Source organism: Pelecanus crispus, chromosome 3 (genome assembly GCF_030463565.1).
Source record: "Pelecanus crispus isolate bPelCri1 chromosome 3, bPelCri1.pri, whole genome shotgun sequence".
NCBI classification, from domain to species: Eukaryota; Metazoa; Chordata; class Aves; order Pelecaniformes; family Pelecanidae; genus Pelecanus; species Pelecanus crispus.
The window spans coordinates 60,744,839-60,771,025 of NC_134645.1; the positions used below are offsets into that span (position 1 = coordinate 60,744,839).

Genomic DNA, 26,187 nt, shown 5'->3' on the forward strand with positions numbered 1-26,187 from the left:
CTACTAAGAGCCTTTTGGTAAGCTGCAGGAACACAGCATAAGAATGGATTCAGTACATTTTACACAAAACCAATTTGCTGTTTGTTAAATCAACATTTTTAAGAAGCACATCCTGGAAAACTTGAGAAATGAGCATGAAAATTAATCTTTTATGACAATAAATAGGAAGTCCAGATTTGCCAACGAAGTTGAGACCAGTAATTTATTTTCACATTTACAAGACAAACATGAATAATATTTAAAGTAGTATTTACAAATATATACAAACATTAAAAATATACCTTATGATTTAGAAAAAACTGGCAAAGTATTTTCTTAGCAGTATAACCAAGATGCAGTACTATTTTTTTTTTTTTTAAGTTGGGAAATGTATCACCTCAGTTCAAGGAAAACCTGCAGTTCCTGAATGAAGAAAGAGCAACAACTTAATATTCACATAAGGTAAACCATTGGAGAAAATGGTATTATGAACTTTCACATTTTAAAATTAAGGCAAAGCCTTGAAAAAATTATAAAAATCTAGACTCCCTCATAATTTTATGTTAAAAGGGACTTCAGTCACCTCATTTGACATTCTCACTATAAATGCTTTTAAAAGACTTTTTTGAACAAGAGCAAACATTTAAATAAAACACAGTTTATGCTTCCCCCTGCTGGCATTGAGGAACTGCTAGGGTTACGCATAGAAGGCTACTTGCCAAAAATGTTTGGTTTGTTCAATATTATTGTGGGGTGTTTTGAAGTCTGGAACACAACAGACAAATTGTCAGGAGACTATTTCAAATGTTATTAGAATCCATATCCAGAATTTTATTTTAGATTTCTAGATTAGTAAGACCTTTTTGAATGTATATTTGTGATGATTCCTAGGAAATTTAACATGACCAAATAGTACAGAGGAATAATAAAATTAACCTTTTTTTAATATAGAATAGCAGAAAGCATTTTCTTGTTTGACTTCCTTTGTGGATAACTACATATCCTAAAAAAACTTTTATGGGACATCTGACAATCTGTATTGGGATGGATGGATCACAATCGCCGTAGATTCTGTTTGCTTTTCTTAGTCCCAGGAAGCGGCCCTAGCTTAGAGTTGGATTTCACTGGTTTGCCACTCATACAGTCACTGGAGCTGTGGTAGCTGCACATGCACTTTGTGCAAAAGTCAAAGCCACAGTTTTCACGATTGCACGTTGCTCTTTGTAAGTAAGAGTCATACTTTGCAGGTGAGCCACAGCGATGGCAGACTTTAAGGCTTTCAGTGTTTTTCAAGGTCTTGGCAGCCTGTTGGAAAAAGCATATAAAGAAAATCATGAGTGGAGGGTAAATATACAGCCCAAACATTACCTGATGTTATCTAAGTGCCACAAAACATATTATAACTTCTCCTACCCTAGACAGAGAAATTACACATTTAGCCTAATTCTGGTTGTATCAAATTCTGATGGAGACTGAACAGGAATAATCAGTCTATAACTGAAGGTACTTTGGACCGGAATAGAGGTAACTAATTTAAAATTCCTTATCTTCTTCATTTATTGCAGCAGCTGACAGAATAAGACTTCTGACCTTCAGTATAAAAACTTTTTCTAGTTAGAAAAATCTGTTGTTTATTAACAATGACTTTCAATAAACATTTTTAAAAGTCTTATAAGACACTTGCAATGTGGACCTGCACGTATAAGTGGAGGAAAAAAAAAAAAGGCTAAAGAAAAATAACAAGGTGAAGGGAAACTTAGGCTGTTGGCCATTGTTGACAACTCCAAATGTGTGACACACTACAAATATGTGTATTTTGATGTCAGATATTCAATGTCAGCCATTTTAATGTCAGATAATTAGTTGTGGAAAAAAGCATAGAATGAACAGGAGAAATATTCATTTGTTTAATTTTTAAAAAATAAGAACTTAGGCTTTGGTCTTTTTTTTTTTTTTAAATCATCCATCAGTGTTGAAGCAAAATTGACAGTTTTTGTGGGGTTGCTTATCTGGAAAACATGTGATTCATTATATGCCCATAGAAACTAAAAGGAAATGACTAAACTTTTTCATGTCTGATCAGGCCAAAATTTAAGCCCCCCCAAAAAAACCACTAAGACATTTTGAGGGTACCTAGACACAAGGGGAAGGGAGAACATTCCAGTGTATCAATATTCTCCACTTAGTTTCTGACATTGTCTTAAAATAGGCTCAATAAGCAAAATCTGGCAGCCATACTAATAAGAGTTACAAGCACTTCAAATTGGAGATACTGCTTTCATAAATATGCTTTACAAGCTGATCGTGTGCCAGAAAACAAGCGAGAAATTTAAGATGAACGGAAATCACCACTTACCTCTGAAAACTCCATGAGCCTGCTGTGATTCTTAGGTGCTTTGGATCTTGTGCCTTTTTTATTCAAGTTGTTTGGTGGAGTTGCCTTCTGAATGGAAGCTAAAGCCGTTCGGTAGAGAACATACTCCCTTGTTGCAGCATGCTCTGATGCCTTAGTGCCATTCTAATGAAAAGAAAAACAAGAATAAAATTTGAGAAGAGACTTATCTGATACTGACTTTGTTTAATAGAAGTCAAAAACTTATTTTTGATCCTTCCTCCTGGCTAGAAGGTTTCCAATAATAAAGCATCATACCAAGTAGTATACCAATAATTTTACCTTAGCTTTCTCAGTCATTACTGTTATAAATGCATAGAACAGACCCCTAGTTCAGACCAAAGCCAACCATCTTCTATTACATAATGCAACTTACTTTCACATTAACACATCATAATTTTCTAGGCAGAGCATGGAACCTAGTCACCACAATGTTTTAAAGCACAAAGTAATATTTCTAAGTCTTTACGGTGAACAGGGATGTTTGAAGTTTTTGTTCTGAGAAGTAAACTCCTCCCACCAATTTTCTAAGTTTGCAGTTCAGGTTAAAAAAGCACACAATGGCAGGGAGGAAATCAAACTTTGTGGAATGAACCTTCAGTGGTGCCCAACTGTTTCATCCCAACAGGCTAGCACCATAAAATACTACATAAAATTCAAACCAGTTGACTACCTTTTTTCTGTGGCAGATGCTAAGCCTTGCTTCATTGTCTCTCTATCTCTCAAGGAAGAAAAACACCCCTAGTGTTTTAAAAGAGTTCTGCCTTGGTAAAGTGCAATGCTAGTGTGGTTGGATCTTGTATTTGTTATTTCATAGGACAAAAGGGCATTAGGAATAGCTCACAGCGCAAAAAGCTTTTCAGTTTTCTGTAGCCACCATGTTGCACTTCAGAGACTGTTGCTAGAAAATATAAGCAGAGATCTTGAGTTGCAGTCAGCTGAGTGGTTTCTCTCAGTCTCTCTCCCTCCTGGATCAGTGGGGATGCTGAAGTAAGCAAGCCTCTGCTGAGAGCCTCTAGGGCTTGCCCAGCGGGCAGTGCTGGAACTGACCCTCTCCTTCCTGCCTTCCTCTGTAACAGAAGACATGTGGAAGCTCTTAAGAACATCTACATCTCTTATCAGGTAACCTTCTTTGTCAACCTTCCTCAGGCTCCAAAGACAGTGAAGTGACTAGCAACACTTGAGACAGGGCATCCTAACAGGACAAACTCAGACACTCCAGTGACAACGTTTGCAATCTAAGAAACTCTTCTGTGATCTCTTAAGGCTGGGAGGAGTCCTGAAGTAGCAGAAAGACACTGCTGGGTTAGGCTTGAAATATCTAACAAGTGTGGAAACTTACAGAAAGGTTTTTCACAGCTTTACTATACATTTGGAAAATCCATTTATCTTCTTGTAGAATCTTCTGCCATGTTGTGCTGACCTTGGCAAAACTGCAACGACAATACAAACATGTCAATTACGTCCTAAGAAAGGGAAAAACTTTTTATTTAATAATGGGAATGACTATGTAATCTTTTTCTTTCCTGTAGAAGATGGGATATGTTCACAGTTGTAGTCTTTAATTTGCCTTCTAGGGAAAAGACACATTCTCCATATATATCACAGCTTACATTGACAGTTCGTATATTAATACATAATACTAACCATCGAGTAAATGTCACAAGCCCCATATCTAAAACATTCTTAAGCCATCTGACTAGGTTGTTTACTTTTCCAATGAAATACAATGAGATCAATATACTTACTTTATTAAATCCATCTCACCAAGATGCCTTAAAATGTTTGCTAATATATGCTTCAGGTTCTTTTGGAAGAGTTCAGCAAGAATGTCTATTCTATCTAATCCCATTTTCTTCCCAATTAGGTTACAAAGTTCAATCTTTCCCCTAAAAACAATTCTGTCTACTGCAGCCCAAGACTTGAGATTTCTTTTGCCACTTTTTTTCAAAGTTGAGCAAATCATTTCTTCATAATGGATTACTGGCAACAAAGTCTTCTTTGAAAACTGTGCTTGGTTTTGGTTCTTCATGAGACAATGCTTTGGTGTGCCACAGAGATTCCCAGCCAAAGGTATACTATCCTCATGTTCTATTGCATCAGCATATTGATTACTTAACATAGAGGAATAACCACTGTCCTCATTAAATTTACTGTTTTCCAGTGCTTCCGTTTCATAGATACCTTCATCAAGTCCCTGGGTTACTTGTTTGTTTTCTTTGTTATGTACAGGTCTTCCTTGATCTTCAAGATCTAGATTTCTGGTGGCCTCATGGTATGAGTCATTCAGGAGTATTTTCTGATGCTCTTCAGCACAGCTTTTACAAAAGCCTTCCTCATAATTCAAGGGGCAGGATTCTTCTAGTCTTGTTTTCTCCACAGCAGATTTCAGTGGTGCAAACCCAGCGTGAAGAGATGTACAATCAAAATCACATTTCATTTTGAAAGAGTGGTTAAGGTTTGATTTCATTATTTTGTTTGTATCCTGCAAGAAACAACAAGGACAGTATTACAACACAGCATAAACTGCATCACAAATTCTTTTTCTTGTAAAGAACCAGTCATGCCTTCCTTCTGCGTTATGAATTTTAAGCTTTTATCTAACTCACCCTCTAGTGTCTAAAACAGACAACTATGGAACTAAGGATTTGAACAGCCACACATTAAATCTATGTAAGATCTTCTCAAAATTAGAGCTTTATGCTGCATATAACTGGGGCGAGAAAACTGACTGGGTGATTTATTTTGTTACCATTCCACCAGGATAGATTACTTTCAGACACACCAATGCCTCCACTTCCCACCCTAAATGCAGCGATATACTCAGGACACTTGCAGTCCCCACCAGGGACACCAGTGGCAGAGGGTCCATGGGTGACAGCAGGCCCATGCAGGGGTACAGCCAGGCCAGAGCAGCCTCTAGTTTGCATTCAAGGCCAGATGCAAGGCTGCTGATGCAGCCAGGTATCTGGCTTTTAAAAGGGGAGGAGGCTGGGTGGCACAGGAAAAGCTTGAGTGCTCACATGCATGCGTAAATTACAATGGAAAGCAGCGACCCTTGAACAATGGTCAAAGTGAAATAAAGGTTACTTACAAGCATGGTTTTAGGAGGGTGGGAGGTCAATAGATATTATGGGAAAATTGAGCTTTTCTTGCCCTGTTTCTTTCCCCTCCCCCCGAAGTGTGGTGCTATCTATATTAACAATTGCGGGGGGATGGGCAAGGGCTGAAGGGGAGAAGGAAGCCATCTCTGTCGTGTTAAATCTAAGGGGAAAATAATTTTCAACATGCTTTGCAATCCGTAGGAAAAATAAGCCCCCCCATTTAAGCTGGTATTTTAAGAGATTTAAGGGCTTCCAGCAGTTTTGGGAAAAAAAAAAAAACTAGAAAAGTGTGATTCATGAACGTTTCAGAGAAAAAAGTCCCTTTTTCGTACCTACGTTTGGTGGAAGAAAGGAGCAAATACGCTTATGGCTTTGTACAGTGAGTTGGGGGAGAGATGCAAGCCCTCGCTGAGCCTCCTGCTCCCCTTCCCCCCTCGCTTGCGCGCCGCGAGCTAGCAGAGGAGCTTTTTTGGGCCGAAGCCCTGCAGAACTGGGAGATGCCCGTGCGTCCCCCCACCCGCCGTGTTTCGGGGGGCCCGGGCCGGCCCCGACCCCCCCGGCGGAGCGGGCCGAGCCGCGGGCCCCCGCGGCGCTGTCAGGCTGCTCCCGCCCAGCGCTCAAGAAGGCCCGGCTCGGCGGCAGGTAGACGGGCTCCCGGCCCTGCCGTGCCCCGCCGCCCCGGGAGCCGCACCCCGCGCCTTCAGGGAGAGGGGTCTCCGCTTTCCCCCGCGCTGGAGGATTCCCCCTAAAATGGTGGCGGCGGGGCGGGCAGCAGCGCGCCAGGGGGATGCCCCCCTCCGGCGGCGTGGCCCGGCGGGCGGGAGGCAGCGTGGCCCGGCGCCTCCCGCCCGCCGGCGGGAGCTGCGCTCCCCACCCCACCCCACCCCGGCCCGACCCCGGCCCCGCTGGTGCGCGGCGGGCAGCGGGGCGCGCCCCCCAGGCGGCTCTCGGTGGCGGGACCGGGGCGCTCCGCGGGCGCCCATCCGCCTCCGCCCCGTCCCATCCCGTCCCGCCGGCGGGATAGCTGCGGGGCGCGGCTGGGGAGGGCGGCGGGGGGCGAGCGGCCGCCCAGCACCCCCATCCCCGGTCCGCCTGCCGCCCCTCGCAGCGCCGCCAGCACCCCCAGTCCCAGTCCCGCCACCGCGCAGGCCGGCAGCCCCCGCCGCCCCGGCCGCGGAGCCCTCACGGCGGAGCCCCGCTGGTCCGAACCCTCACGGCGGAGCCCCGCCGGCCCGAGCGGGCCCTACGGCGGAGCCCGCCCCGCCGCCCTCCCTCCCGCCCGCGCTCACCTGCAGGGCTGCGCTGCCGCGGCCGCGGGCAGTGAGTGAGCGGCCGCCCTCGCCCGGCACTTTTAAAAACTTTGAATTTGGTATCCAAAACCGCGCCGGCCAATCGGGTGCCGCCGGCGGGGGCGGCGCGGCCAATGGGAGGCGGGCAGAAGGCGGGGGCCAATCGGAGGCGCGGTGGGCGGAGCCGGCCCCCTTCACATTTTCCCTCCTCGGCCGGCGAGGAGCGAGGCGAGTGGCGCGGAGGTGGCGCGCGCGCGCTCCGAGCGGGGCGGGGGCGGGGCAAGGGGCGGAGCGCGGGAGATGGGGCGCGGGGCGGCGCGGGGCGGGGCCGCCACCCTCTCCCGCCCGCCCGCCTGCCTGCCCGCCCGCCCGCCCCGTCCTCGGGCACCCCAAGGGTTCCCGGCGCCCTCCTAAAGGAACAACCGGCCCCTGCGCCCCGGGGGTGGCGCCCGCCGCTGCGCTGCCCGGCGCCCGCGAGCACCCCCCCTACGAGGGCAGGCTGAGAGAGCTGGGGCCGTTCCGCCTGGAGAGGAGAAGGCTGCGGGGAGACCTGATTGCAGCCTTTCAGTGCTTAAAGGGGGCCTATAGAAGGATGGGGGCAATCTTTTTAGCGAGGCCTGCTGTGACAGGACAAGGCATAATGGATTTAAACTAAAGGAGGGTAGATTTAGACTGGATATAAGGAAGAAATTGTTTTACAATGAGGGTGGTGAAGCACTGGAAGGGGTTGCCCAGAGAGGTAGTGGAGGCCCCATCCCTAGGAACATTCAAGGTCAGGTTGGACGGGGCTCTGAGCAACCTGATCTGGTTAAAGCTGTCCCTGCTCACTGCAGGGGGGTTGGGCTAGATGACCTCTAAAGGTGCCTTCCAACCCAAAGTATTCTATGATCTGTGTTTGCTTTCGTCCATGGATGCAGCTGGGATCCTCCCGTCAGCCTTGCACACTCACACTGGTTTTTTTTGACATGCATTGGTTCAAACTGCAGTCTCAAATGTAATAAAAGGAGATAACAAACTGATAACAACCAGTTGATTTTCTTACAGGATGTTTAAATAATGCATTTCCGTAAGCTATCTGTAGCAAACTTACTTTCTTCCCATTCTAATTTCTTACACTAATATTAACTAGAAGTCTGAAAGTAAACACCCCTATATTCATGGTAACATTCTTCCTTAGGTTCCAATTTCTTATTTACTGGTATTTATATTTCAAATACTTTCTGTGTGTGTGTATACACACATGCATAGGTACAATGCATGATGAGATAATGTGGCATGGAAGCTGCAGGGTTTGTATTGCTATATGTATTTGGGATTGTAAAACGTAGTCTAAAATAAGGGTTAAAAGTCTTCTTTACCCACAGATATAAATATATGCACGTATTTCAGTAGATTAGAAAGGCAAAATTTTACTTTGCTTTTACAGATCAAATGTTTTAAGATGCTGTTAAATAAATAGACAAAACCAGTAATATGCCGTTAATACCGTGTAACATTTAGAAAATCAATAAACTGGAGAGTCGATTAAAAACATAAAGGAGAAACTGAACTGAAGCCAAATGGAGACTGAAATATCAGCCAAACAATACTGCAATGATTCTTTTCGCTTTTGACTCATGAACAGAAACATCCTTTTCAAAAACAATTTATGTAACTTGTCACTTGGCTTCCACAGCATTTTTTTCTTTTCTTTGGAACAAGGGATATTCCTAAACAGTTCTTTGTGTTATTAATAAGAGCCAGAAGGCCATGAAAACATGAAGATACATATTGACTCCCTCTCCCATGCCACATATAAATGATTAACAAATATGCAGATTAGTAGGAGGGTCATTTATCAATCACTTTCTTCCAAACACTCAAACAAAATAGGATTTTTTTGTTCTCTCAAGTAAGCTATTTGACACCGTACTGATGTTTGAACTATTGTTTAAATGAAATCTGGAACTAGAAATAGCTCATTTTTTAATGCATACCTTTTGAGAGTGCTGTATCAGTATCTTCTCAGTGGAGAAAGTTAAAAACTGCAGTGATTTCTGGCCCAGTCAAATTTACTTAAGTGGACTGCTGCAGCAGTAATGTCTCATATGAAGGTAATAAAGTCTTTTGACTTGGCAAGTAAGAAAACTGTTTGTCAGTCCTGAGGAAAGAAGTTGTGGTGTCTTCCATGATCTGCAAAGCAGTTGCATTTTCTGGGTGGTGCTCCAAGAAGCTCCTTTGCAGACAAATGTCTGCATCTGTTGTAATGGGCTGACAAAGAGCAACGGTCAGGATAGATTCTTTTTCTCATTTTCTGAAATAATTTCCATTAAAGATTCATAATCAGCATATTCTCTCAGAGTGTGTATCATTTCATCTAGCATTTCTTCCCCTAGCATGAAACACTCAATATGATGCACTGATCTGCTTATCCTGTGGTCAGTAATCCGGTCCTGTGGGAAGTTGTATGTTCTGATCTTCTCCGATCTTCCTTTAGTCCCAATCTACCAAACAACAAGAATCAGTTTATCATCATCGGCATTTTAGAAAAAGGATGAAACACTGATTAAGCATCTAAAGCGAAAGCTTTCTCTTCCTCCCATGATTATCCAAAATTAGTAGTTACATAGTACTCAGACCAGTTCAGTAGTTGCAGTAGATGTTCTCAAACATGTAAAACAACAATTTTACTCTGTCTTTTTCTAATACTATTCTGGTTCTTTGTGCTGTAATCCAGTTTGTTTCACTAGACCTCTAGAATTTAAATACCACTGAAATTTTAAGTCTGGCTAATATACGACATTTATTGCCGAAGTAGAATGCAATTTTTTTGCCTCATGTAAGTCCTTCCTGGGCTCCTGTTCCTCCATATTTCCATTTACTATTTGCAGTTCAACACCGGAGTTACCCCAAGAACATATGCTCATATAGAATTATATCTTTACTAAGTGAAACTTACTTGAATCTTTCGAACACTGTTTCTCTTTTTGGTTTCTTCTTCCAGTTTGGCGTTGTATAGTTTAGCACATAGCATTTGCATAGCCTTCTCTTTGTTTCTAATTTGAGATCTTTCTTGCTGACATTCAGACATGATCCCTGCCAAAAATATGACGACATTTAACACTTAACAGTAATGCATACTAAAAGGATTTTGCAATTTCTAGAAGATTTTTATTATGTTACAATAAGCTGTTTCTTCCTTAAATACGTATTTTGGACTGGGAAATGTAAAAGTCCAGGCTTATTAATGTCTAATGATACATTTTGGGAGAGAAGTGCAGGCTGAGTTGTGCAGGTGCTTTAAGCCATAAGACAAGAAATTTCATTTGATATGTTGGACAACAGGTAGATAATGAAATAAAAGATACGTGATGTATAATTTTTGGCCACACTTCCAGGAAATTTAGGATTTAAGGAGCAGTAAAATACATGAGATAGTGAGCATACAGAATATGATCACAATATATAAAAGTGGGCACTATTTTCTTAAAAAAAGGTGTTGTTTCTCCCCTCAAAACATACAATTCAAGTTAAGATGAGAAGTGAACAGTCTAAGAAAGGAGTCTAAGAAAAGAGCCTAAGAAAGAAATACAGAAAGAAGACAGCACAAGCTAAGTTGTTTTTTGATTTAAGTAACTCTGGTAAGCTTACAGTATCCTTTTATAAGATTATATAGTATTACTTTATGAAAAACTTGTTTACAAATAACTTTTTGGATTGCATTGAAGGTTTATAAAAAGAGTTAGGATGAGAGAAATAGAAAAAGTAACTGGACAATTGTAAAGGAAGAACAAGAGGAGTGAGGAAGGGAAAGGTAGAATAGCAAACAGTCAGGAGATAAGGTGAGATATAAAACCCCTTATGAACCATCTAGTGCATAACCACAAAAAACTTCTAATACATTTTAAGATTTATATAACAAACACTAATAACTGCCTTCAGCAAAAACTAAGATCATTTGCTGGTTTTAGTTTGTGGGGTTTTTTCCAAACATGCAAGCAATCCAAAACTTTTTGAATCTGGAGTACTTTTTTGTCACCGTATCTTGAACAGAATTCTATCCTCTCCACTGTTTACCTTCTGCTTTACTGAGGTGATGCAGCAAGTGTAGAATGGATTAATGTCTTCAATAAATATGAAGAAATGGGAGGCAAAAACCTGGATACGTGAAGATAAAGAGCACTTGGGATTACCCTTCGGCTGTAAAGCCTGACTAATGTTTGTGGTAGAGAAGAGGAAAAGTTAAAAAGCAATGAAAGTCAAGGCAGCTGTTGTGGATTGCTCAAAAGGAAGCAAAAAGCTTAGGAATAGCAATAAAAAAAAATACAATAGCTAAAATCAGGTAGTATTTGAGGGTGTATCTTATCCCTCCTATGTTTCCTAACCTGCGCCCGAGGGATGGGCCTCCTAATTATGTGTGTAATCTATGGGAAAAGAGCCAGCAGATAAATGGAAGCTGGCATCCTGAGTAGACTCTGCAATCAAAAGGAACATTTTAATATGGAAATAGAGTAATCTCTCTTTCGGAGACTAGTCAAGAAAAGGCAAATCATCAGATTTTAACCTACTCTGGTTTTCAGTTTCTTTTCCATTACCTGAAAGTTTAAATACAACTTTTTCATAGAAACTGATCTGGATGCTTTTAGAGTGTCAAGCTTAATGGCAAAATGGATAGCTTACCTACTGAAGCCAGTAGTCTTCACTATTACAAATTGGAGTGGGTGCAAGATGGTGCATTTAGAGTACTATAAACACACATGAAAACTGTGTGAAAACTCTGCTCTACTGGTGTTCAGGTTTGAAAATAAAACCATTGTTTCAAAAGAAATTCTGACAGCAGTTTTGCAATGTAGATCTTGTACTAAGGAAAAGATGAAGCACCTGTTGGAATATGAACTATCCGTACAGCACTGTCTGTGGTATTGACATGCTGGCCCCCAGCTCCACTAGCACGCTTTGTTTCTATCCGCAGATCTTTCGGATTAATTTGCAGCCTCATCTGTTATAGGAGATGGGGGGAAAAAAAAAAGAACACATTTATGTTGTTTCTTTCTAGACAGATGTCAAATATACATAGTTGGTTTATTTTATGAGGCACATTCAGGCAAGGTCAAACTTTTTAAAGTTTACGAGTGGTAGCTTGCATCCACCCATAAACACATTAACAAATGCTTGTAGCCAGATTGGAATGCAAAATGATGGAAGCCAGGAAATCGGACAAATAGTAGCTTAAGGCATAACCATCCCTTAGCACTAATCCTCCCCCTCTTCTGAAAGCTCTGCACCCTCTTCCAGCAGAGTTAACCAATATTTGAACTTGACCAGATGGTTTTTAGATAAAATGGAACATATTCCCTTTGCTGGCTCTGGAATAAGGTGATGGTCTCTGGGAGGAAGGAGTGAGAGAACTTCAGGAGAGAACAGGAAGGAGTCACATCTTTGACAATTTGCTAGGTCAACATGAAACAAAGATCAAAACAAAGCTTTAATTCTTAGCCAGTTGTTTTTAACCAAGCAAACAGGTCGAGAATGAATTATCACCTGTACACTCTGGAAGGGGAAAGTGAGGACACTACAAAAATGAGGAAAAGGAGGTGCTAGCAGAAATCTCTATGAGCTCTGTAAACTAATTCAGTCTTTCATTACTTTGTGAAAAATGTAAAGTTTTCCACAAAACATGCAAGACAGTCACAGTGAATTTTCAAGTTCTAGTGAAGTAAACTGCCAGTGACTTTCTTGAGATTAGGCTTATAAGGAAATCCAGAAATTCTTTATTTCACCCCCCTAGACAAAATTAAACAAACAAATATGACTTAGTTTAAAACTAAGATTAAAAAAAAAGTCATTAAGAGAGAATAACAAGAGAGACAGAAAACACTTGGGTATCAGCAATACGGCATATAAAAACATTGCTCATGGTAAAGTCTGTTATACTAAAAGATAAATATTACCTCAGTGGGTTGGGGTAATATTGCAACAGTCATTGTGCTGGTGTGAATGCGTCCTTGTCTTTCTGTCTTTGGCACCCGTTGAACACGATGCACTCCTCCTTCAAATTTCATGTACTTGTAAGCCTCAAGACCTGCTATACTGGCAACTGCATGTCTTAGGCCACCTTAAATACAGAAGAAAAACAATTGTAAAGCTGTAAGAAAAACTGTTGGTACTATGCTGTTATATTTCAAACAGTGTATTTAGACATCATTGTCATTTGTTTCTTTAAATTATGAATTTACCATTTAAATACTTAGGCAGAATTATACTGAAAATGCAAAAAAACTCTTAAAAACAAAGCCAGACATACATTGTCACATACTATCTCAAGTAAAGGACTGTCAAATTCTTTTTTATAGAGTCCAATTTAACTTTTTTATATACATAAAAAGATTGTCTATGAACAATGTACACACATGTATACACACAATCATAAACCATAGTAGAACTCTAACACCAGTAGTAAGTTTACATAAAGATCAAATTTTGAAAACCACCTTCAGAAACTACATCAATTTTTTTATTGTTAGTTCAGAACCTTATCATCCACTGGGAAAAAGCCCAACTCTTTAACTAAAGGATGAGTATTATTCATACTCCTCTTCTTATCCATTCTCCTCAATGCATCCTACCCGTGTCTCGTCTTTGCTTTTTCATTTCATTTTAATCTTTTGCTGCCCTGGAGCGAGCAGAACTCCAACTCCAGCCCCTCTTACCAATACAACCAGCAAAACACTTGACAGCAATGTACTAAAAACTAGCATTGAACAGGTTGGAACTTGGAAGTAAAGCCCAATACAATCATGGTTTTGTTACAGAAAGAGTTTGTTGCAATACTGGTCTATGTCATTCTTGCTCTTCCTTGTTTGCTAGTGTACAAACCCTTCAGTCGTGCCAGTATAACTGTTTGAAGGATCAGAGAAGGGATGGCCCTATAAATGAATGTAATTTTTTACTCGTTTTCATTTTTAATCCAGCTCAGTTCCCAGATCCTATTCTCAGCATAGTGGATGGTGTGCCAAGGGAATGATTAAAGAAGAGATAGGTGCCCTTGAAAGAGTATTGCTGTTGAAGTCTTGCAACATGAAACCACAGCCGAGGAAAAGAAGAGGCACATACTTCTCAGAAATACTGGTTTAGGCTATCTCTAGACTAAAGAAATCAACCACAGGGACAAGATAGAAGCTTTTTAAAAAAGGAAAATGAAGACAACATAGAATCTGAGAATGCCCTGCAGGGCAGGAAAAAATCAGCCAAAACGTAGGCCAGGTTTTTCACCTCCATAGAGAAGGTTTGCAAATGTTTTTATTCTACAGAAATTTAATATTCCTTCATATCTTTACTAAAACATATTTTGGTTTACAGTCATGTTTGTGGAAAATAGACTAAACTGCCCCTTCCTTTCTCTTTCACCTCATTTTTGTCCTTCTGACTTCTAAAATTTTTCTCCTACTTGTACAAATCTGTACCACTTTGATTCAAATGCACTGTTCAACATACCTAGGTCTTCACTGATTAAATTTATAGCCATTATCTGCGATCAATTCTACTATAAATCCATCATGTTTAGAATAAATCTGACCATAAAGCATGTAGTTTAACAAATAAGAGTATCTGTCAAAATCTTCAGTTTAGGTCAGTAAGTTTCATTCTAACACGTAGTGTGAAATCTTTCTACTGTTTTGTAAATGCTATTCAAATGAATAAAAGATTTCTTCTTTACTCTAAAAGAATCTTATATAACTTAAAATAATTGATGTAGTTGAGTAATAAAACTTACTCCTTTACATATAAAAGCAAGCACTAAAAAAATCATAAGCAATCTCTGCACATGAGGAAGAGGTCAGGCTACGTCAGGAGTAAAAATAATGTGAATGTCCACAAGACTACGGCACTACTGACAAGTATTAATTACCTGATAAGCAGTTCATTGCAAAAGCTAATGTTCTGTCTTTTCTCCTTCACTTCTTCTGGCATTAATATATATACCATGGTTACAGTCTGTCTATTTGAGCTGCAGCCACATCTGTGACACGTTCAGGAGAGTTTAAGTTTGTAGTGATAACAGCATGCCTGTGGCACCATAGTACTCAGCATGAGATGACCAAGAAACTGGTTCACAAGACAGGTATTTAGGTCATACTGCTTCAAATCAACTATTACCAACACAGGTTTAATATGAAATGCAGCTAAATCCAATTAAATTTCAACAAACCCTTTACCCTGGCAGACATGTTGTAGGCCTGCCAAACATAGTTAGCTCTTACTAACTATGTGTTTGCCCCTTTCAATTAAAATGTCCCTCTCCATCCTGAACGCTGATGTGCACAGAACAAGGGTGTGAGTTTGCACTCATTTTTTATGTGGCATCTTATACTCAGAGTGAGAAAAAGTCTCCTATCTGTGTGTCTGCCTGCCACTACAGGTTGAGAGGCAGTGGATAAATAATGACATGTGGGTTCGTGCTTTAATGGGCATGCTAAATCTTGAACGTGCTATTTTTGCACAGTGGCATCCCTTGGGGTAGGTCAATAAAGTCAGTTAAAAGCTGACTAAAACCAATTCTTAATTGCAGCTTTGTTTAACATTCATCTTGTTCACACATGCTCACATTTGGACTTCATCCAAATTCTGGAGCTCTCTGAAACACCGGAGTTTGACATGTTAATGTAGGACCTTGCTTTTGCTCATGCAGTCCATAAAAATGGACTGGGATGCAACATCCTGCGTCACCAGCAAGCATCCTTAACTCCATTCTTACTCAGCACAGCACAGACACTTTCAACCTGAAGGTTCAAACATGCCTTTCAGTGGCAGTGCCGTCTATAGTGCCCCTACCTCCCAATTTATTTCTAGCTCCTCAGTTTTGATAATATGTGGTCATGCAAGTAAGATCAGAAAATACACTGCAAGAGGCTGACAAAGGGTAGGCCTGCCTTTATTCTTCTCTAAATTTACATCCTACCTTCCTAAGCATTAATTTCAGTGCACAGGCAAGCCCTCAGCAAGATGAAAGTATTTAAAATAAATATACATCCATTAAAAACCTAGCAGTTTCAAAGAGAAAATACGGCTAGATATATACTGGGTTAATGTATTACTTCAATTTCCCATCTAAGGCATTAAAGAGAATGCCTCTGAGGGCGTGGGTTCCTTGCCCAAGGACTGAGCTTTCACCAAAAGGGTAGTCAAGAACAACTCCCTTTCTCTTCCAATCACAGGACCGCAAGTTGAGTCAGACCTGACTTAAAACTATCCAGTAACAGAGAGTTTTTAAGCCAAATCAGTGGATTAGCACCATGGCCTCAAGAATTGCTAGAGCCGAGAGAAGGAACATACAGGCAGCGGGCTAGAAGGGGGGACAGCCCTTGTTTAAGCTGACTGTGAAACTGTGCTCTGAAGGTGAAGTTGTACGTGACTGCTGGGATTTACCCCATCTAAGCCTTGCCTCAGTAGAAAGGGCAACTCTCCTCTCCCCCTAGTGCATGAAATAAAGACGATGCAGACCCTTCCCCTACTCTGTTTACAGCCATCTAACCTGCACCATGTTTATTCCATTTACTTAAAAAAAAAGTTAATAGATTTCTGTTGGCTTTGAAGGCTGAACTGGCTCAGCTGCTGGCAAAGCATTTGCCTGGTCATGAATGGGGATAAACACGATCTTCCTCTTTGAGCAGCAAGCTGCGCCGTAACACGAAGCTTCTTCTTGTCGCTACCTTCACTTGAACTGTGCAAAGAGTTTACTTGACAAAAGACCTCTTGACCAGAAAAAAAGTTTATTAATAGTAACAAATCTAGATAATAGACAGTACTGAATTCAAGTGTCATTAAATTAAAAAAATGTATATTAATTGAATTGACAGCAGCCAATCTAAAAGGAGATTCTGATACTGTGAAAACCTGAGTTCATGTTCATCAATTTGAAATAAGTCACCTACCAGGAACTCTAAAGAAAGCTATTCAAACATCTTACATATATAACATTTTTAAAAACAAATTCTAGTAGAGATTTTAAGAACCCAGAAGTGTAAGTGAAATCCATGGTAAGTTAAATTGTATCTGCGTATCTCAAAGGTGGTGAAGACGTGGGCCTCCCTTTTTTGAAGTGTGAATACAGACAACGAATCAAACCCGTACCTAGATTTTCAAGTTCCCAGTTTGTGATGTCCGACTGTATTTCTTCCACGGAGTCCCATTTTTGAACCTTCTTTTAATGCCTCAATACGTAACAGTGAATCAAAACCTGTACTTATGCAAGAAGGGTCTTAGGGCACTGAAAGACCCTCATTAAAAGGGGAAAGTAGCTCACTCACATGAGAAGCTCAATTAAGAGAGTTGTGTATATTTATTTTTTTGTGAATTTCTACATGGGTGAAACAGAAAGGGTTCAAGATACTTGAAAATATCATTGAGTCCAAAATATGGCATAAGTAAACAGAGGAAGTGTTGGAAAATGCTTCACATTTCTCAAAGCTTGATAAAAATCTCTCTGCAATTACATTAAGTGTTGACTGAAAAAAAGATTAGAGTTTTTTCTGACAGATTGCATACCCTAGCACCCTAGCTTTTCTCATTTCTTCTTCAAAGTTTCACTAAAAAAAGAAAAAAATGCTGGTGAAAGTATGAATACAGGTAAAGTTTCACAACCAGTCTAAACTAGGAGCAATAAGCTGCACAAGTGCCCATCTACCGATCCGTACCCACTACAATATATACACTACCTCCATAGCAATATGTAAGCAAAACGTGCTAGCTTTACTCACAGCAGCATGGATAACAGTAAGCCTGCAGATCTGTTAACACAGACTTTCTAGCCTGCTAAGAAACGTGGCTAGCGATCTGTCAATCAAAACCTGAAATCCCTGCTACTCGTTGGGCATGTTTGGGATTGCAGTTTCACACTTGGCTTAAGCTGAGTGAGCCTCTTGCTGCTGGAAGGAGGTCCTGGTTTTCTCACTGCCACCACCAGCAGCCACACACTTCTGCCTCCACCGCCCCCATGAGCATTTCTCCTCTCCTCTTGTGCTAGATTACCTGAAAACTAGTCGGGGCAGAGGTGGGGATTGTGCTTTTGTTCACTCAGATTGACTTGGTGATAAGACTCTGTGAAGACATAACCACAAGTGCCAATGCAAAGAAGACAGCAGCAACAGACAGCAGCCTTACCTTTGTGAAACAACTTTACACACTAACTGGATTAAACTAAAATTAACTAACATGTGCCACTGCCTCAGTTTGTTGTGTAAACCTACCAATCCCCATCTTTGCAAAGACACTGTTCCGTGAGATGCAGTGAACCAACTTCACAGCTCATCACCACCAAAAGACCCAGTTTTTCCACCTCTTTGCATTCAACCCCACCTTGCTGCTTATCTTATGCTAGCTCTAAGGCTCAGGAGAACTGACTTAACACATTAATTAGGCAAAAAACTATCCCAGTCATAAAAAGCAAAGTCTTTGCCAGTTTAAGTGTAAGGACATCAAAACAGACAAAAAAAAAAAAAAAAAAAAAAAAAAAAAGTAGGACCGCTCAGACAGGCAGAGAGGCAGTAAGAAAGGGGGGGAAAAGGAGAAACATCTTTTACTGGCATCAAGCTGTTAAACTGATTACCTGTGAAATTTTAGTTGTAGACTTTCATAAATAATTAGATCTCTTATCTCTCCTCTCAGAGTCTCAACAATTCCCCCACTTTGCTCATCCATTAGCTGTTGAGCTATATCCAAACATCCCACTTCCTTATATAAATCCTCAGATGACATTATTTCAGATAAATTCAAGATGTTTTAGATTAAACCTGAAGAACAGTTTTAATTATACTGATCCCTCTCTGCCAAGGGATCTGTAATAATAAACAGACTTTCAACCTGCCACCAAACTGATCTATAAACACTAGAAACATTAAGTAACTACGTAGAGCAGCATATCCAAATAAAAAGTGTATGTAATCTGTATTTGGGAAAAAAAAAGAAAAAAATCAAGATAAAACAACATATCTGCATCACTTTCTGAATTTTCTTCTGCCAAGCACTTAGTTTCATTTCTACTTTTTGAAACTAATGAAAGACAAGCACTTTAGTATTTTAATAGCACTTCTGAAATGGAATTTCATTCTCAAATACAGAAGCTGAGGAAAATTGTACTCAGACATTCAAACAATCCTCCGCTTCTAAAATTAAGTTAGTGCACATTAGCTTCCTGTAGTCAGGAAATTCAAGTGTCATATGAACGAGTGTTTCAACTTAAATTAAAAAGTTACAAAGACTGAGTATTTTCATTACTGACCTAGTTCACTGGGAGAGAACTCTAATATTTCAAATTTCCACTTTTTATAGGCAGCATATCGTTGATACATATCAAATATCTCCGAGGTGAACAGCATGGCTTCCTGCCCTCCAACTCCAGCGGTTACTTCCATGACAAGATCACTCTCGTCTGTTTCTTCTGAAGGAATCAGAAGCAACACTATCTGCGAATACAAAAACACCCAGCTAAGACTTCCCTCAGACACTGCTATCCGCAACTGAGATAGTATAAAATCCCAGACGAGCCGGTCACCGACCCAGGCTGCGTTCTCGGCACTAGCTGGGGGGCTGCCCAGAGGACAGGCGTCTCGGGGCTCCTGCAGCGAAGAGGCAGCGGTCAGCAAGAGGCGGGGGGATGCTGCATTGCAGGAAGGCTCCCTGTCCCTGCGTCTGTTCACCGTCGCAGGGGCTACGCAGGTCTTGGCAGAGACCTACGGAACTTCACAGAAGTTTTCACCCTTCAGGAGCACTGCGACGTTTGGACGCCACAGGATACACGCCGGTTCTTGCAAGACAACCGGGCATCTCCCTTCCCATCCGATTCCCTTTTAACCCGGTCTCAGCTGCAGAGGTAAGAAGGTATGGATGTTCAGGGGGACAAGAAGGTATGGATGTTCAGGGGGACAAGAAGGTATGGATGTTCAGGGGGACAAGAAGGTATGGATGTTCAGGGGGACAAGAAGGTATGGATGTTCAGGGGGACAGTCCTTCAACAACAACTCAGCTGTTTTATTCATTTATTTATTTATAAAAAACTTATAAATTGTATTTTATTCATTTATTTATTATAAGGCTGGGAGAGCCAGCCTTACATTGATCTGTAGAAGAAAGATACACTAGAACAAAAAAAACCTGTATAACAATTTTGCAGGCTGGATCAAAACTCTGGATGACTTGCAAAGGTTTTTCAATCATCTTCCTTTACTAGCATTAGGTGATGTTTCTTTCCATGGATTTCTCCTTTTTTCAGCAAAATCGTAAGTATTTACAAAAATATTTATAAAGTGACTGTTGTATTGTTGTTGAAGGAATAAAGAACGTGACAATACCAGCTGCTACTTCACCAGCAACATTAAGAATATGTAACAGTTTCTTTATGTAAAGATCATTATTTTGATGTTAAACGACATAGATACTATGTAGAACATGTATAAGGTAGCAGGCTAAAGTAGTTACATAGTATTAAACTATTTTTTTCAAAACAACCAGTGTGTGTGATACAAGTTTAATGTTTTCAATAGATAAAAAGCTGGACATCCATAAAGGTACACCCAGACAAGACAAACTATAGCACCTACTTACAAAGATGCATTGATTTAAACAATTCAGATACAAGCAGGCACGCGCTTACAGGCTGTTCCTATACTATCTGCATTTTTCATTTTGCTTAGATAACAGACACTAGTTGAGGAATATAATTGGCAGGGAGGGGAGGAGGAGAAGAGTTTATCGTACACATCTTATTTTGATGAGAAGACAATTCGGCTTTGTTAATTTAAGAATGGCAAGGAAATCGAGGCTTTTAAAGGGGATCTAACCTGGTGTTTCAGTTCGGCTATCTCTTCTTCACAGGAGGCGATTTCCCTTTCTGCAAGCTTCTGGAAATCTTCACTCTCATCTGGAATATATGAGTATGGTTAATCCTCAGACTTGTATCAGTGCCACTCTCAGAAAACTTTCTGAAAATAACCACATGAAGAACCTACTGTACAAAAAAAAAAAAAAAAACCCCACCCACCACACCACACAAAACACCCCCAACACACTAAGCTTGTCAGAAAATGAGATTAATCATACAACATGTAACGAAGATACACAGTACACACTAAGAGTGTCTTCTGATATTGTTCAGGTATGACACATGGGAAAGTCTGAAACACAAGAAGTTCAACATTAAAAAAAAAACAAAACAAAAACCAGACACAAACAAAAAAACAATTGCTGTGCTGGTGGTAACAGTGGCACAGGTTGCCCAGAGAGGTTGTGGAGTCTCCATCCTTGGAGGTATTCAAACCCCGACTCCACCCAACCCTGAGCAACCTGCTGTAGGTGGCCCTGCTTGAGCAGGGGGTTGGACTGGACGATCTCCAGAGGTCCCTTCCCGCCTCAGTGATTCTGTAAGAAACTACTTTCTGTATTTAAATGTGTCAGGAACATCAAGGATTTAAAGAGCACAGCAGCCTCACAATTGACGCTTTTAATTAAAAAGGACTGTTACCCCCATCATTGTATGCAAAAATTTGAAGATAGTAACAGTAATTTCAAGTATTTTATCTCTGTCAATTTATTCGAGAACAGCTGCAAAACTTCTAACACATCACTAAAAACAAAGGTATGGAAGAACAGTTGTATAATAAGAGGAACTTGTAATTTCAAAGTGTTACTTGACTGATCAACACTAACGCTTTACAATTAAGACTTGTTTTTCTGTACTATAGTTTCGATATGTTAAAATGTTCCTTTTTTTCTAGTCAACGTCAACATTCACACATACCCCCCAAAAAATTTAAAAAAAAAAAAAATCAACAAAGTAAGCAGCCTCTGATCCGCACTGATTCAGCTCACTCACCCAGAAGAAAAAAATACTACCCCAAAAAGGAGAAAATGGTACACACAATGAAAAAGGGGGAACTGGGGAAGGCACAGGGACACATAACTGCAGTCAGCAGCAAGAGAAGAAAAAGAAAGATGCTAAGCTTCTTTTTTTCTGTGTATAGCAAGCTTTTAAATGCATTCAACTGAGATGGGAGGGGCAATCTTACAATAAAGCCACACCTTTTCAGCACCATAACTGCATTTAGTCACTAGCACAATTCTAAATGAAACTTTTTGACTTTACAATTTAGGTTTAATATTGGTGAATTACCCCCCCCCACACACCAATCACTTCTGTAAGAAGGAAATTAAAAAGATAATCATGTGTAAACTGGTTTAAACAACAAGCATGCTTTGCCTACAGCTGGCTAAAAGCATGCATGGTTGACTACCTGACTAACTGTAACTCTTTAAACATGTAAACTTCATCATCTCCAACTATCTACATTTCTTTACAATAACTACTGACTGATCAAGCGCTAGTCATTAAGGCCAACAGAAGGAAGGATAAGAATTAAGGGGTTACAAATCTATTAGAGTCAAACCAGCTATCGGTAATGCGATTATTATGCAATTAAGAAATCATCTAATATAACAATTAATAGCAGTTGCATACTTTAAGATGCAAATGTAATATAGGCTCTAAAATCCACTCAAAATAATAGGTACAAATATTTTTAAGGATGAACTACGGAAGTGCTCAAAGTAACTGAGTAAGCCCTTGTGATCACTTCACTTTGCTGAAGTTCTAAGCCTGGTTTTGATGACACTGGCTTCTTCAGCAAGTTCTGAAAGGAGAAAAAAAAAAATCTTCCATTTCATTTAGTTTGGGTCAATGATTGGTTTGTTCAAAGGAACCATTTTTCCTTTTTCAACCTGAGATGGGAAAGAATGAATAGGAGAAAAAAAAAAAGACCATTTACTTGTAGACAGCATTTGCCATCTCCATTAGTCAGAATAACTGACTACAGTTAACACTTTTGATTAATCAGTATTTAGCAAAGTAGTAAGTATTCAATGATCTAGGGAACACTTTATGATCTAGTGAATGTTTACTGATCTTAAAGTACTCCTTTTCTGCATTTTGTTTTTTTAACTACTATCAAAATTAAGGTTTGATTCAGGGTAAAAACTAGTCACTCTTTGGCAACACTAAAAGCGTGCAGCTACTAACACGAGAGGCAGCACCAACAGATGCCAAGGCCTATGACTGCTGAAGTGAATGCAGGCAGACTGGTCTGTCTCGACAGCAAGAAAAAAAACCCACCCAAAAAAACCCCAAAAAAGTTTTCTATCCCTGATCAATGATCTTTATTTTACACGAAACAGGTGCTATCACGCGGCTCCTCCTCCTCCTCCAAGCACCAGCGGCTCCCACGCCTCAGCTCCCGCCGGGCTGCCGCTCGCTTGCACCCCGACCTCTGCTCAGGAGGTTTGCTCGCTTTCGGCCACGGAAGGCCCCGGGACAGGTTTTTAACCACCGCCGCGTTTCACCGCTCTCCCGCCACCGGGGCGCGCCCGCGCCCGGCCCCGCGCCGGCGCCCGCAGGCGCAGCCGGGCCCCCTCACAGGTGCGCGGCGCCACGTGACCGCCTCCGCCCGCCCCCTTGAGGGGCTCCCCCAATCGCGCCCGCATATGCAAATCGCGCCCCCCCCCCCCCGCCCCGGCCCGCGCCCCGCCGTGCCGAGCGGCACCGCCCCGCCCCGCCCCGCCCCTCGCGGCCCTCGCCCCCCCCCGCCCCCGCACCTTCCCGCGCCAGCTCCCGCGTGTCGCGCAGCTCCCGCTCCTTCTCGCGCAGCCGCTGGATCCGCGCCGCCAGCTCCGGCCCCGCCCCGCCCCCCCCCCGCGCCCGCGCCTCCAGCAGGCGGCCTAAGGAGGGGGCGGCGAACAGCTCGTCTAAGCTGGGCCGGGCGCTCAGCCCGCGGCGGGGCAGCAGCGGGCACGTCCCCGCCGCGCTGCCCGCGCCCGGCGCTGCTCGCAGGCTCCGAGGGCGCAGCGCGGCGGCCCGGCAGCCTTGCGCCGCGCGGAGAGCTCGCGAGAGCAGCCGCATGCCGGGCTGGGGCGGGAGCTCGGGCGCCCTTCCTTCGCCAGCCCTGCCCGTGACGGAGACACCCGAACGCGATCGGCCTCCTCCCTTCCGGGTTTCCGGAAGTTGCCGAAGAGGCTCGGCGCCGAGCCCAGGCGCGGTCGGAGAGGCGGAAACCGACGAAGGGGTTCGGCTCCCTTCGGCTGGCGGGGCGGTGCCCTGGGGCAGGCGCGCTCTGATTGGCCAGCGCCGCCAAGGGGCGGGGCCCGGCGGCAGCGGGGCTCCACCGCGGTGCCGCAGGGGCGGGGCTGTGCGCCGCCGCGGGCCTCAGGGCGGGCCTCAGGGCAGGCCCAGGGCGTTCCTGCCGGTGCAGGCGGTGACATTTGGGTGGGTTTTTTTATTCATTCTGACAAAAAAAAAGCGCCCCCAAACCCCAAACCTCGCCAAATGCTCCACAGCCCAAGTTTAAAGCGGGGGTCCCGGTGTAAGAGCCCGCGGGGGTGCTGGGGCTTTCACTGGGGCGGTTCAGCGTCCGCACTGCGGCCGACCTCCAAGGTTGGCTATGTGGCAGGGAACGCGGGAAGTTCCAGTTTTGGAAGCTTCCGATTTGGATATCCAGGTTACTCTTATAGGTCTTTTCCTCTCAATCCAGAAGAAATTTTCAGAATTGATATACCCTGAGGAGGAGGAGGGGGAACCTGCTTGTGGTTCTTGCTTGCACTTGCAAAAGCAGGTGCAAAACTGCATGTTTAGAGGAAAAGAAATGCATTGTCAGAGGAATAAAAAAGGGCGACTGAAAGAGCCTTAGCATCAGGGAAATACAGGTCCAAGTACAGTGTCTTAACGTCAAAATTTTAAACTGGAAGGCAGCGAAGATGCAGTTATTTAGTAAGTGTGATGTGATGGATGTTGTGGGCTGATCTTGACAAATCCCCTCAGTATGCAGACAGGGTGGCATAGTAACCTTGTTTCAGATAACATTAATGAGATTCTTGGCTAAACTCAAAACAGTTTGAAGAACATACTTTATTATAAAAATGTGCAACTATCCATAAAACTTTATTAGGCAGTATTTTACATTACAATCTTTGGAGGAGTCAAAGTTGAGTCTTTGCTGTTGTTCTGTCCTTGTTCGTGTCTTAACAGAACTAGGTAATCACACTTTACAGCTAAATTACACTGGTGCAATAACAGTAACTTCCATATGATACATTAGTAAATTGTTGTTTTCATGAACGTGGTATCAAAAGCAAGAGTAAAGCTTGCACACCTAAGTAGTTTTGGTAGTCAGAAATGAAAACTTGGAAATTTTGTTCCATTGTGGAAATCCAAAGGCAATACGGTCAACGTGAGAATTTGTTATTCGGAATATTAAACATTAAAATGAACATTTGGATAAAAACGTTTTCCTATGATTGTAAATGCGCCACATTGAATAAGGTTTATTGGCAAAATACACTGTAGCAATAATTTATAAGTGAAATCACACTGAAAAGCTTTGTGGAGAATATACAGTCTGTGCGGCTAGTCTGGTGCTGAGAAACACAGGCCGTTGCTTGTGAAATCTCACCCACCGAAAGCTTCCCTTGCACTCACTGCTGCCTGCCTGTGAAGCTTCCTGAAGCCTTCTTTCAGCAGGGTCAAGGAAAAATGATAACATTTATGCATTTAATTGACCAAATATTTTCGTGTTCTGTAACAATGAAAGAAATTATGAGAGTCTTAACAGCTGTGTGAACCCTGCTTGTGAGAGAAGTATGCAGAACTCAGGAAATATGGAGTAAGGGGTGACTTAATGTAAAGCTTTTGAGCACTAAGAAAGGTAGTGTGAATCAATGACTGATGGTCAGCCTTTGAGTTTATGGATAAAGGAAGGGGCAAAATCTGGCTTTTGGTATAACGTTAAAGTAATATGCAGACAATCTTTATGTCAGTTTTTTTTCCAGTTGATTTTGGCACCATTATTGCTTTGTTCCTTCATCCCACAAATGTCACTGCTACTGTTGGCAGAAGTATTCAGGACCTGTGTGAATCGGGCTGATGTTTTGTCACTGCAAACGTACTCAGGGTATTTGTGAACAGGACTGGACCTTTTTCACTGCAGCAGCGTCCCAGGACGTGCTACAGTGCTACTTCTGGGTCTCTCCAAAAATAACAGCATTATGGGCTGAGAAAAAAACCTGTTTTGAAGTTGGTAGTTAGACATGGTTCCAATCAACTTGGAGCAGACATTGCAACCTTAATTTTTTGCTTCACTGGATTAGATAAGGACTCAGGCTGTTGGCTGGGTTAACGCTGCCGGGAGCAGGCTCACAGACATTGTAGAGGTGTGAGCTTTACTCCTTGTGGTGTAGAGAGTCGCTGAAGTTAAAAGACTTTCTCGTATCAGCTTTGATTGCTTTTGACGTTGTGGAATACTTATGCTAAATGGCTTTCACAAGCACTTACTGCATACAGAAGCTGCAGGTTCCTGAGTGGGCTGATGGTGTGGTCAGTCCAGCAAGCTGCTCTTACTGAAAGAGCCCC

The 26,187-nt window shown here is 42.2% G+C and overlaps 2 protein-coding genes across 2 annotated transcripts; both read right to left on the bottom strand.

The window, feature by feature from the left end:
• Window positions 1-351: 351 nt before the first annotated feature.
• On the bottom strand, window positions 352-8,767 carry FBXO5 (F-box protein 5). Its single transcript, XM_075707825.1, has 5 exons — window positions 8,741-8,767; window positions 4,120-4,856; window positions 3,714-3,804; window positions 2,336-2,497; window positions 352-1,284 (listed from the first exon to the last, which is right to left on the bottom strand). Exons 2-5 carry the CDS (start codon window positions 4,839-4,841, stop codon window positions 1,033-1,035), a joined length of 1,227 nt encoding a protein of 408 aa, XP_075563940.1. The 5' UTR covers window positions 4,842-4,856; window positions 8,741-8,767; the 3' UTR covers window positions 352-1,032.
• Window positions 8,768-9,031: 264 nt separating this feature from the next.
• On the bottom strand, window positions 9,032-23,685 carry MTRF1L (mitochondrial translation release factor 1 like). The gene is made up of 7 exons (XM_075707826.1): window positions 23,382-23,685; window positions 20,579-20,658; window positions 19,021-19,204; window positions 12,695-12,858; window positions 11,625-11,742; window positions 9,703-9,839; window positions 9,032-9,247 (listed from the first exon to the last, which is right to left on the bottom strand). Exons 1-7 carry the CDS (start codon window positions 23,683-23,685, stop codon window positions 9,032-9,034), a joined length of 1,203 nt encoding a protein of 400 aa, XP_075563941.1.
• Between the last annotated feature and the right edge of the window lie 2,502 nt (window positions 23,686-26,187).

Excerpts from the sequence above, each read along its gene's own strand:
- FBXO5 (XM_075707825.1), bottom strand. The coding sequence starts at position 4,841 with ATGAAATCAAACCTTAACCACTCTTTCAAAATGAAATGTGATTTTGAT. Across the intron at positions 3,805-4,119 it reads GGTGAGATGGATTTAATAAA|TTTTGCCAAGGTCAGCACAA; the intron begins GTAAGTATATTG and ends TTGTCGTTGCAG. Across the intron at positions 1,285-2,335 it reads GGCTCATGGAGTTTTCAGAG|GCTGCCAAGACCTTGAAAAA; the intron begins GTAAGTGGTGAT and ends TTTTTCCAACAG.
- MTRF1L (XM_075707826.1), bottom strand. The coding sequence starts at position 23,685 with ATGCGGCTGCTCTCGCGAGCTCTCCGCGCGGCGCAAGGCTGCCGGGCC. Across the intron at positions 19,205-20,578 it reads TAGCCGAACTGAAACACCAG|ATAGTGTTGCTTCTGATTCC; the intron begins GTTAGATCCCCT and ends TTGTATTCGCAG. Across the intron at positions 9,248-9,702 it reads ACAGTGTTCGAAAGATTCAA|ATTGGGACTAAAGGAAGATC; the intron begins GTAAGTTTCACT and ends GTTGTTTGGTAG.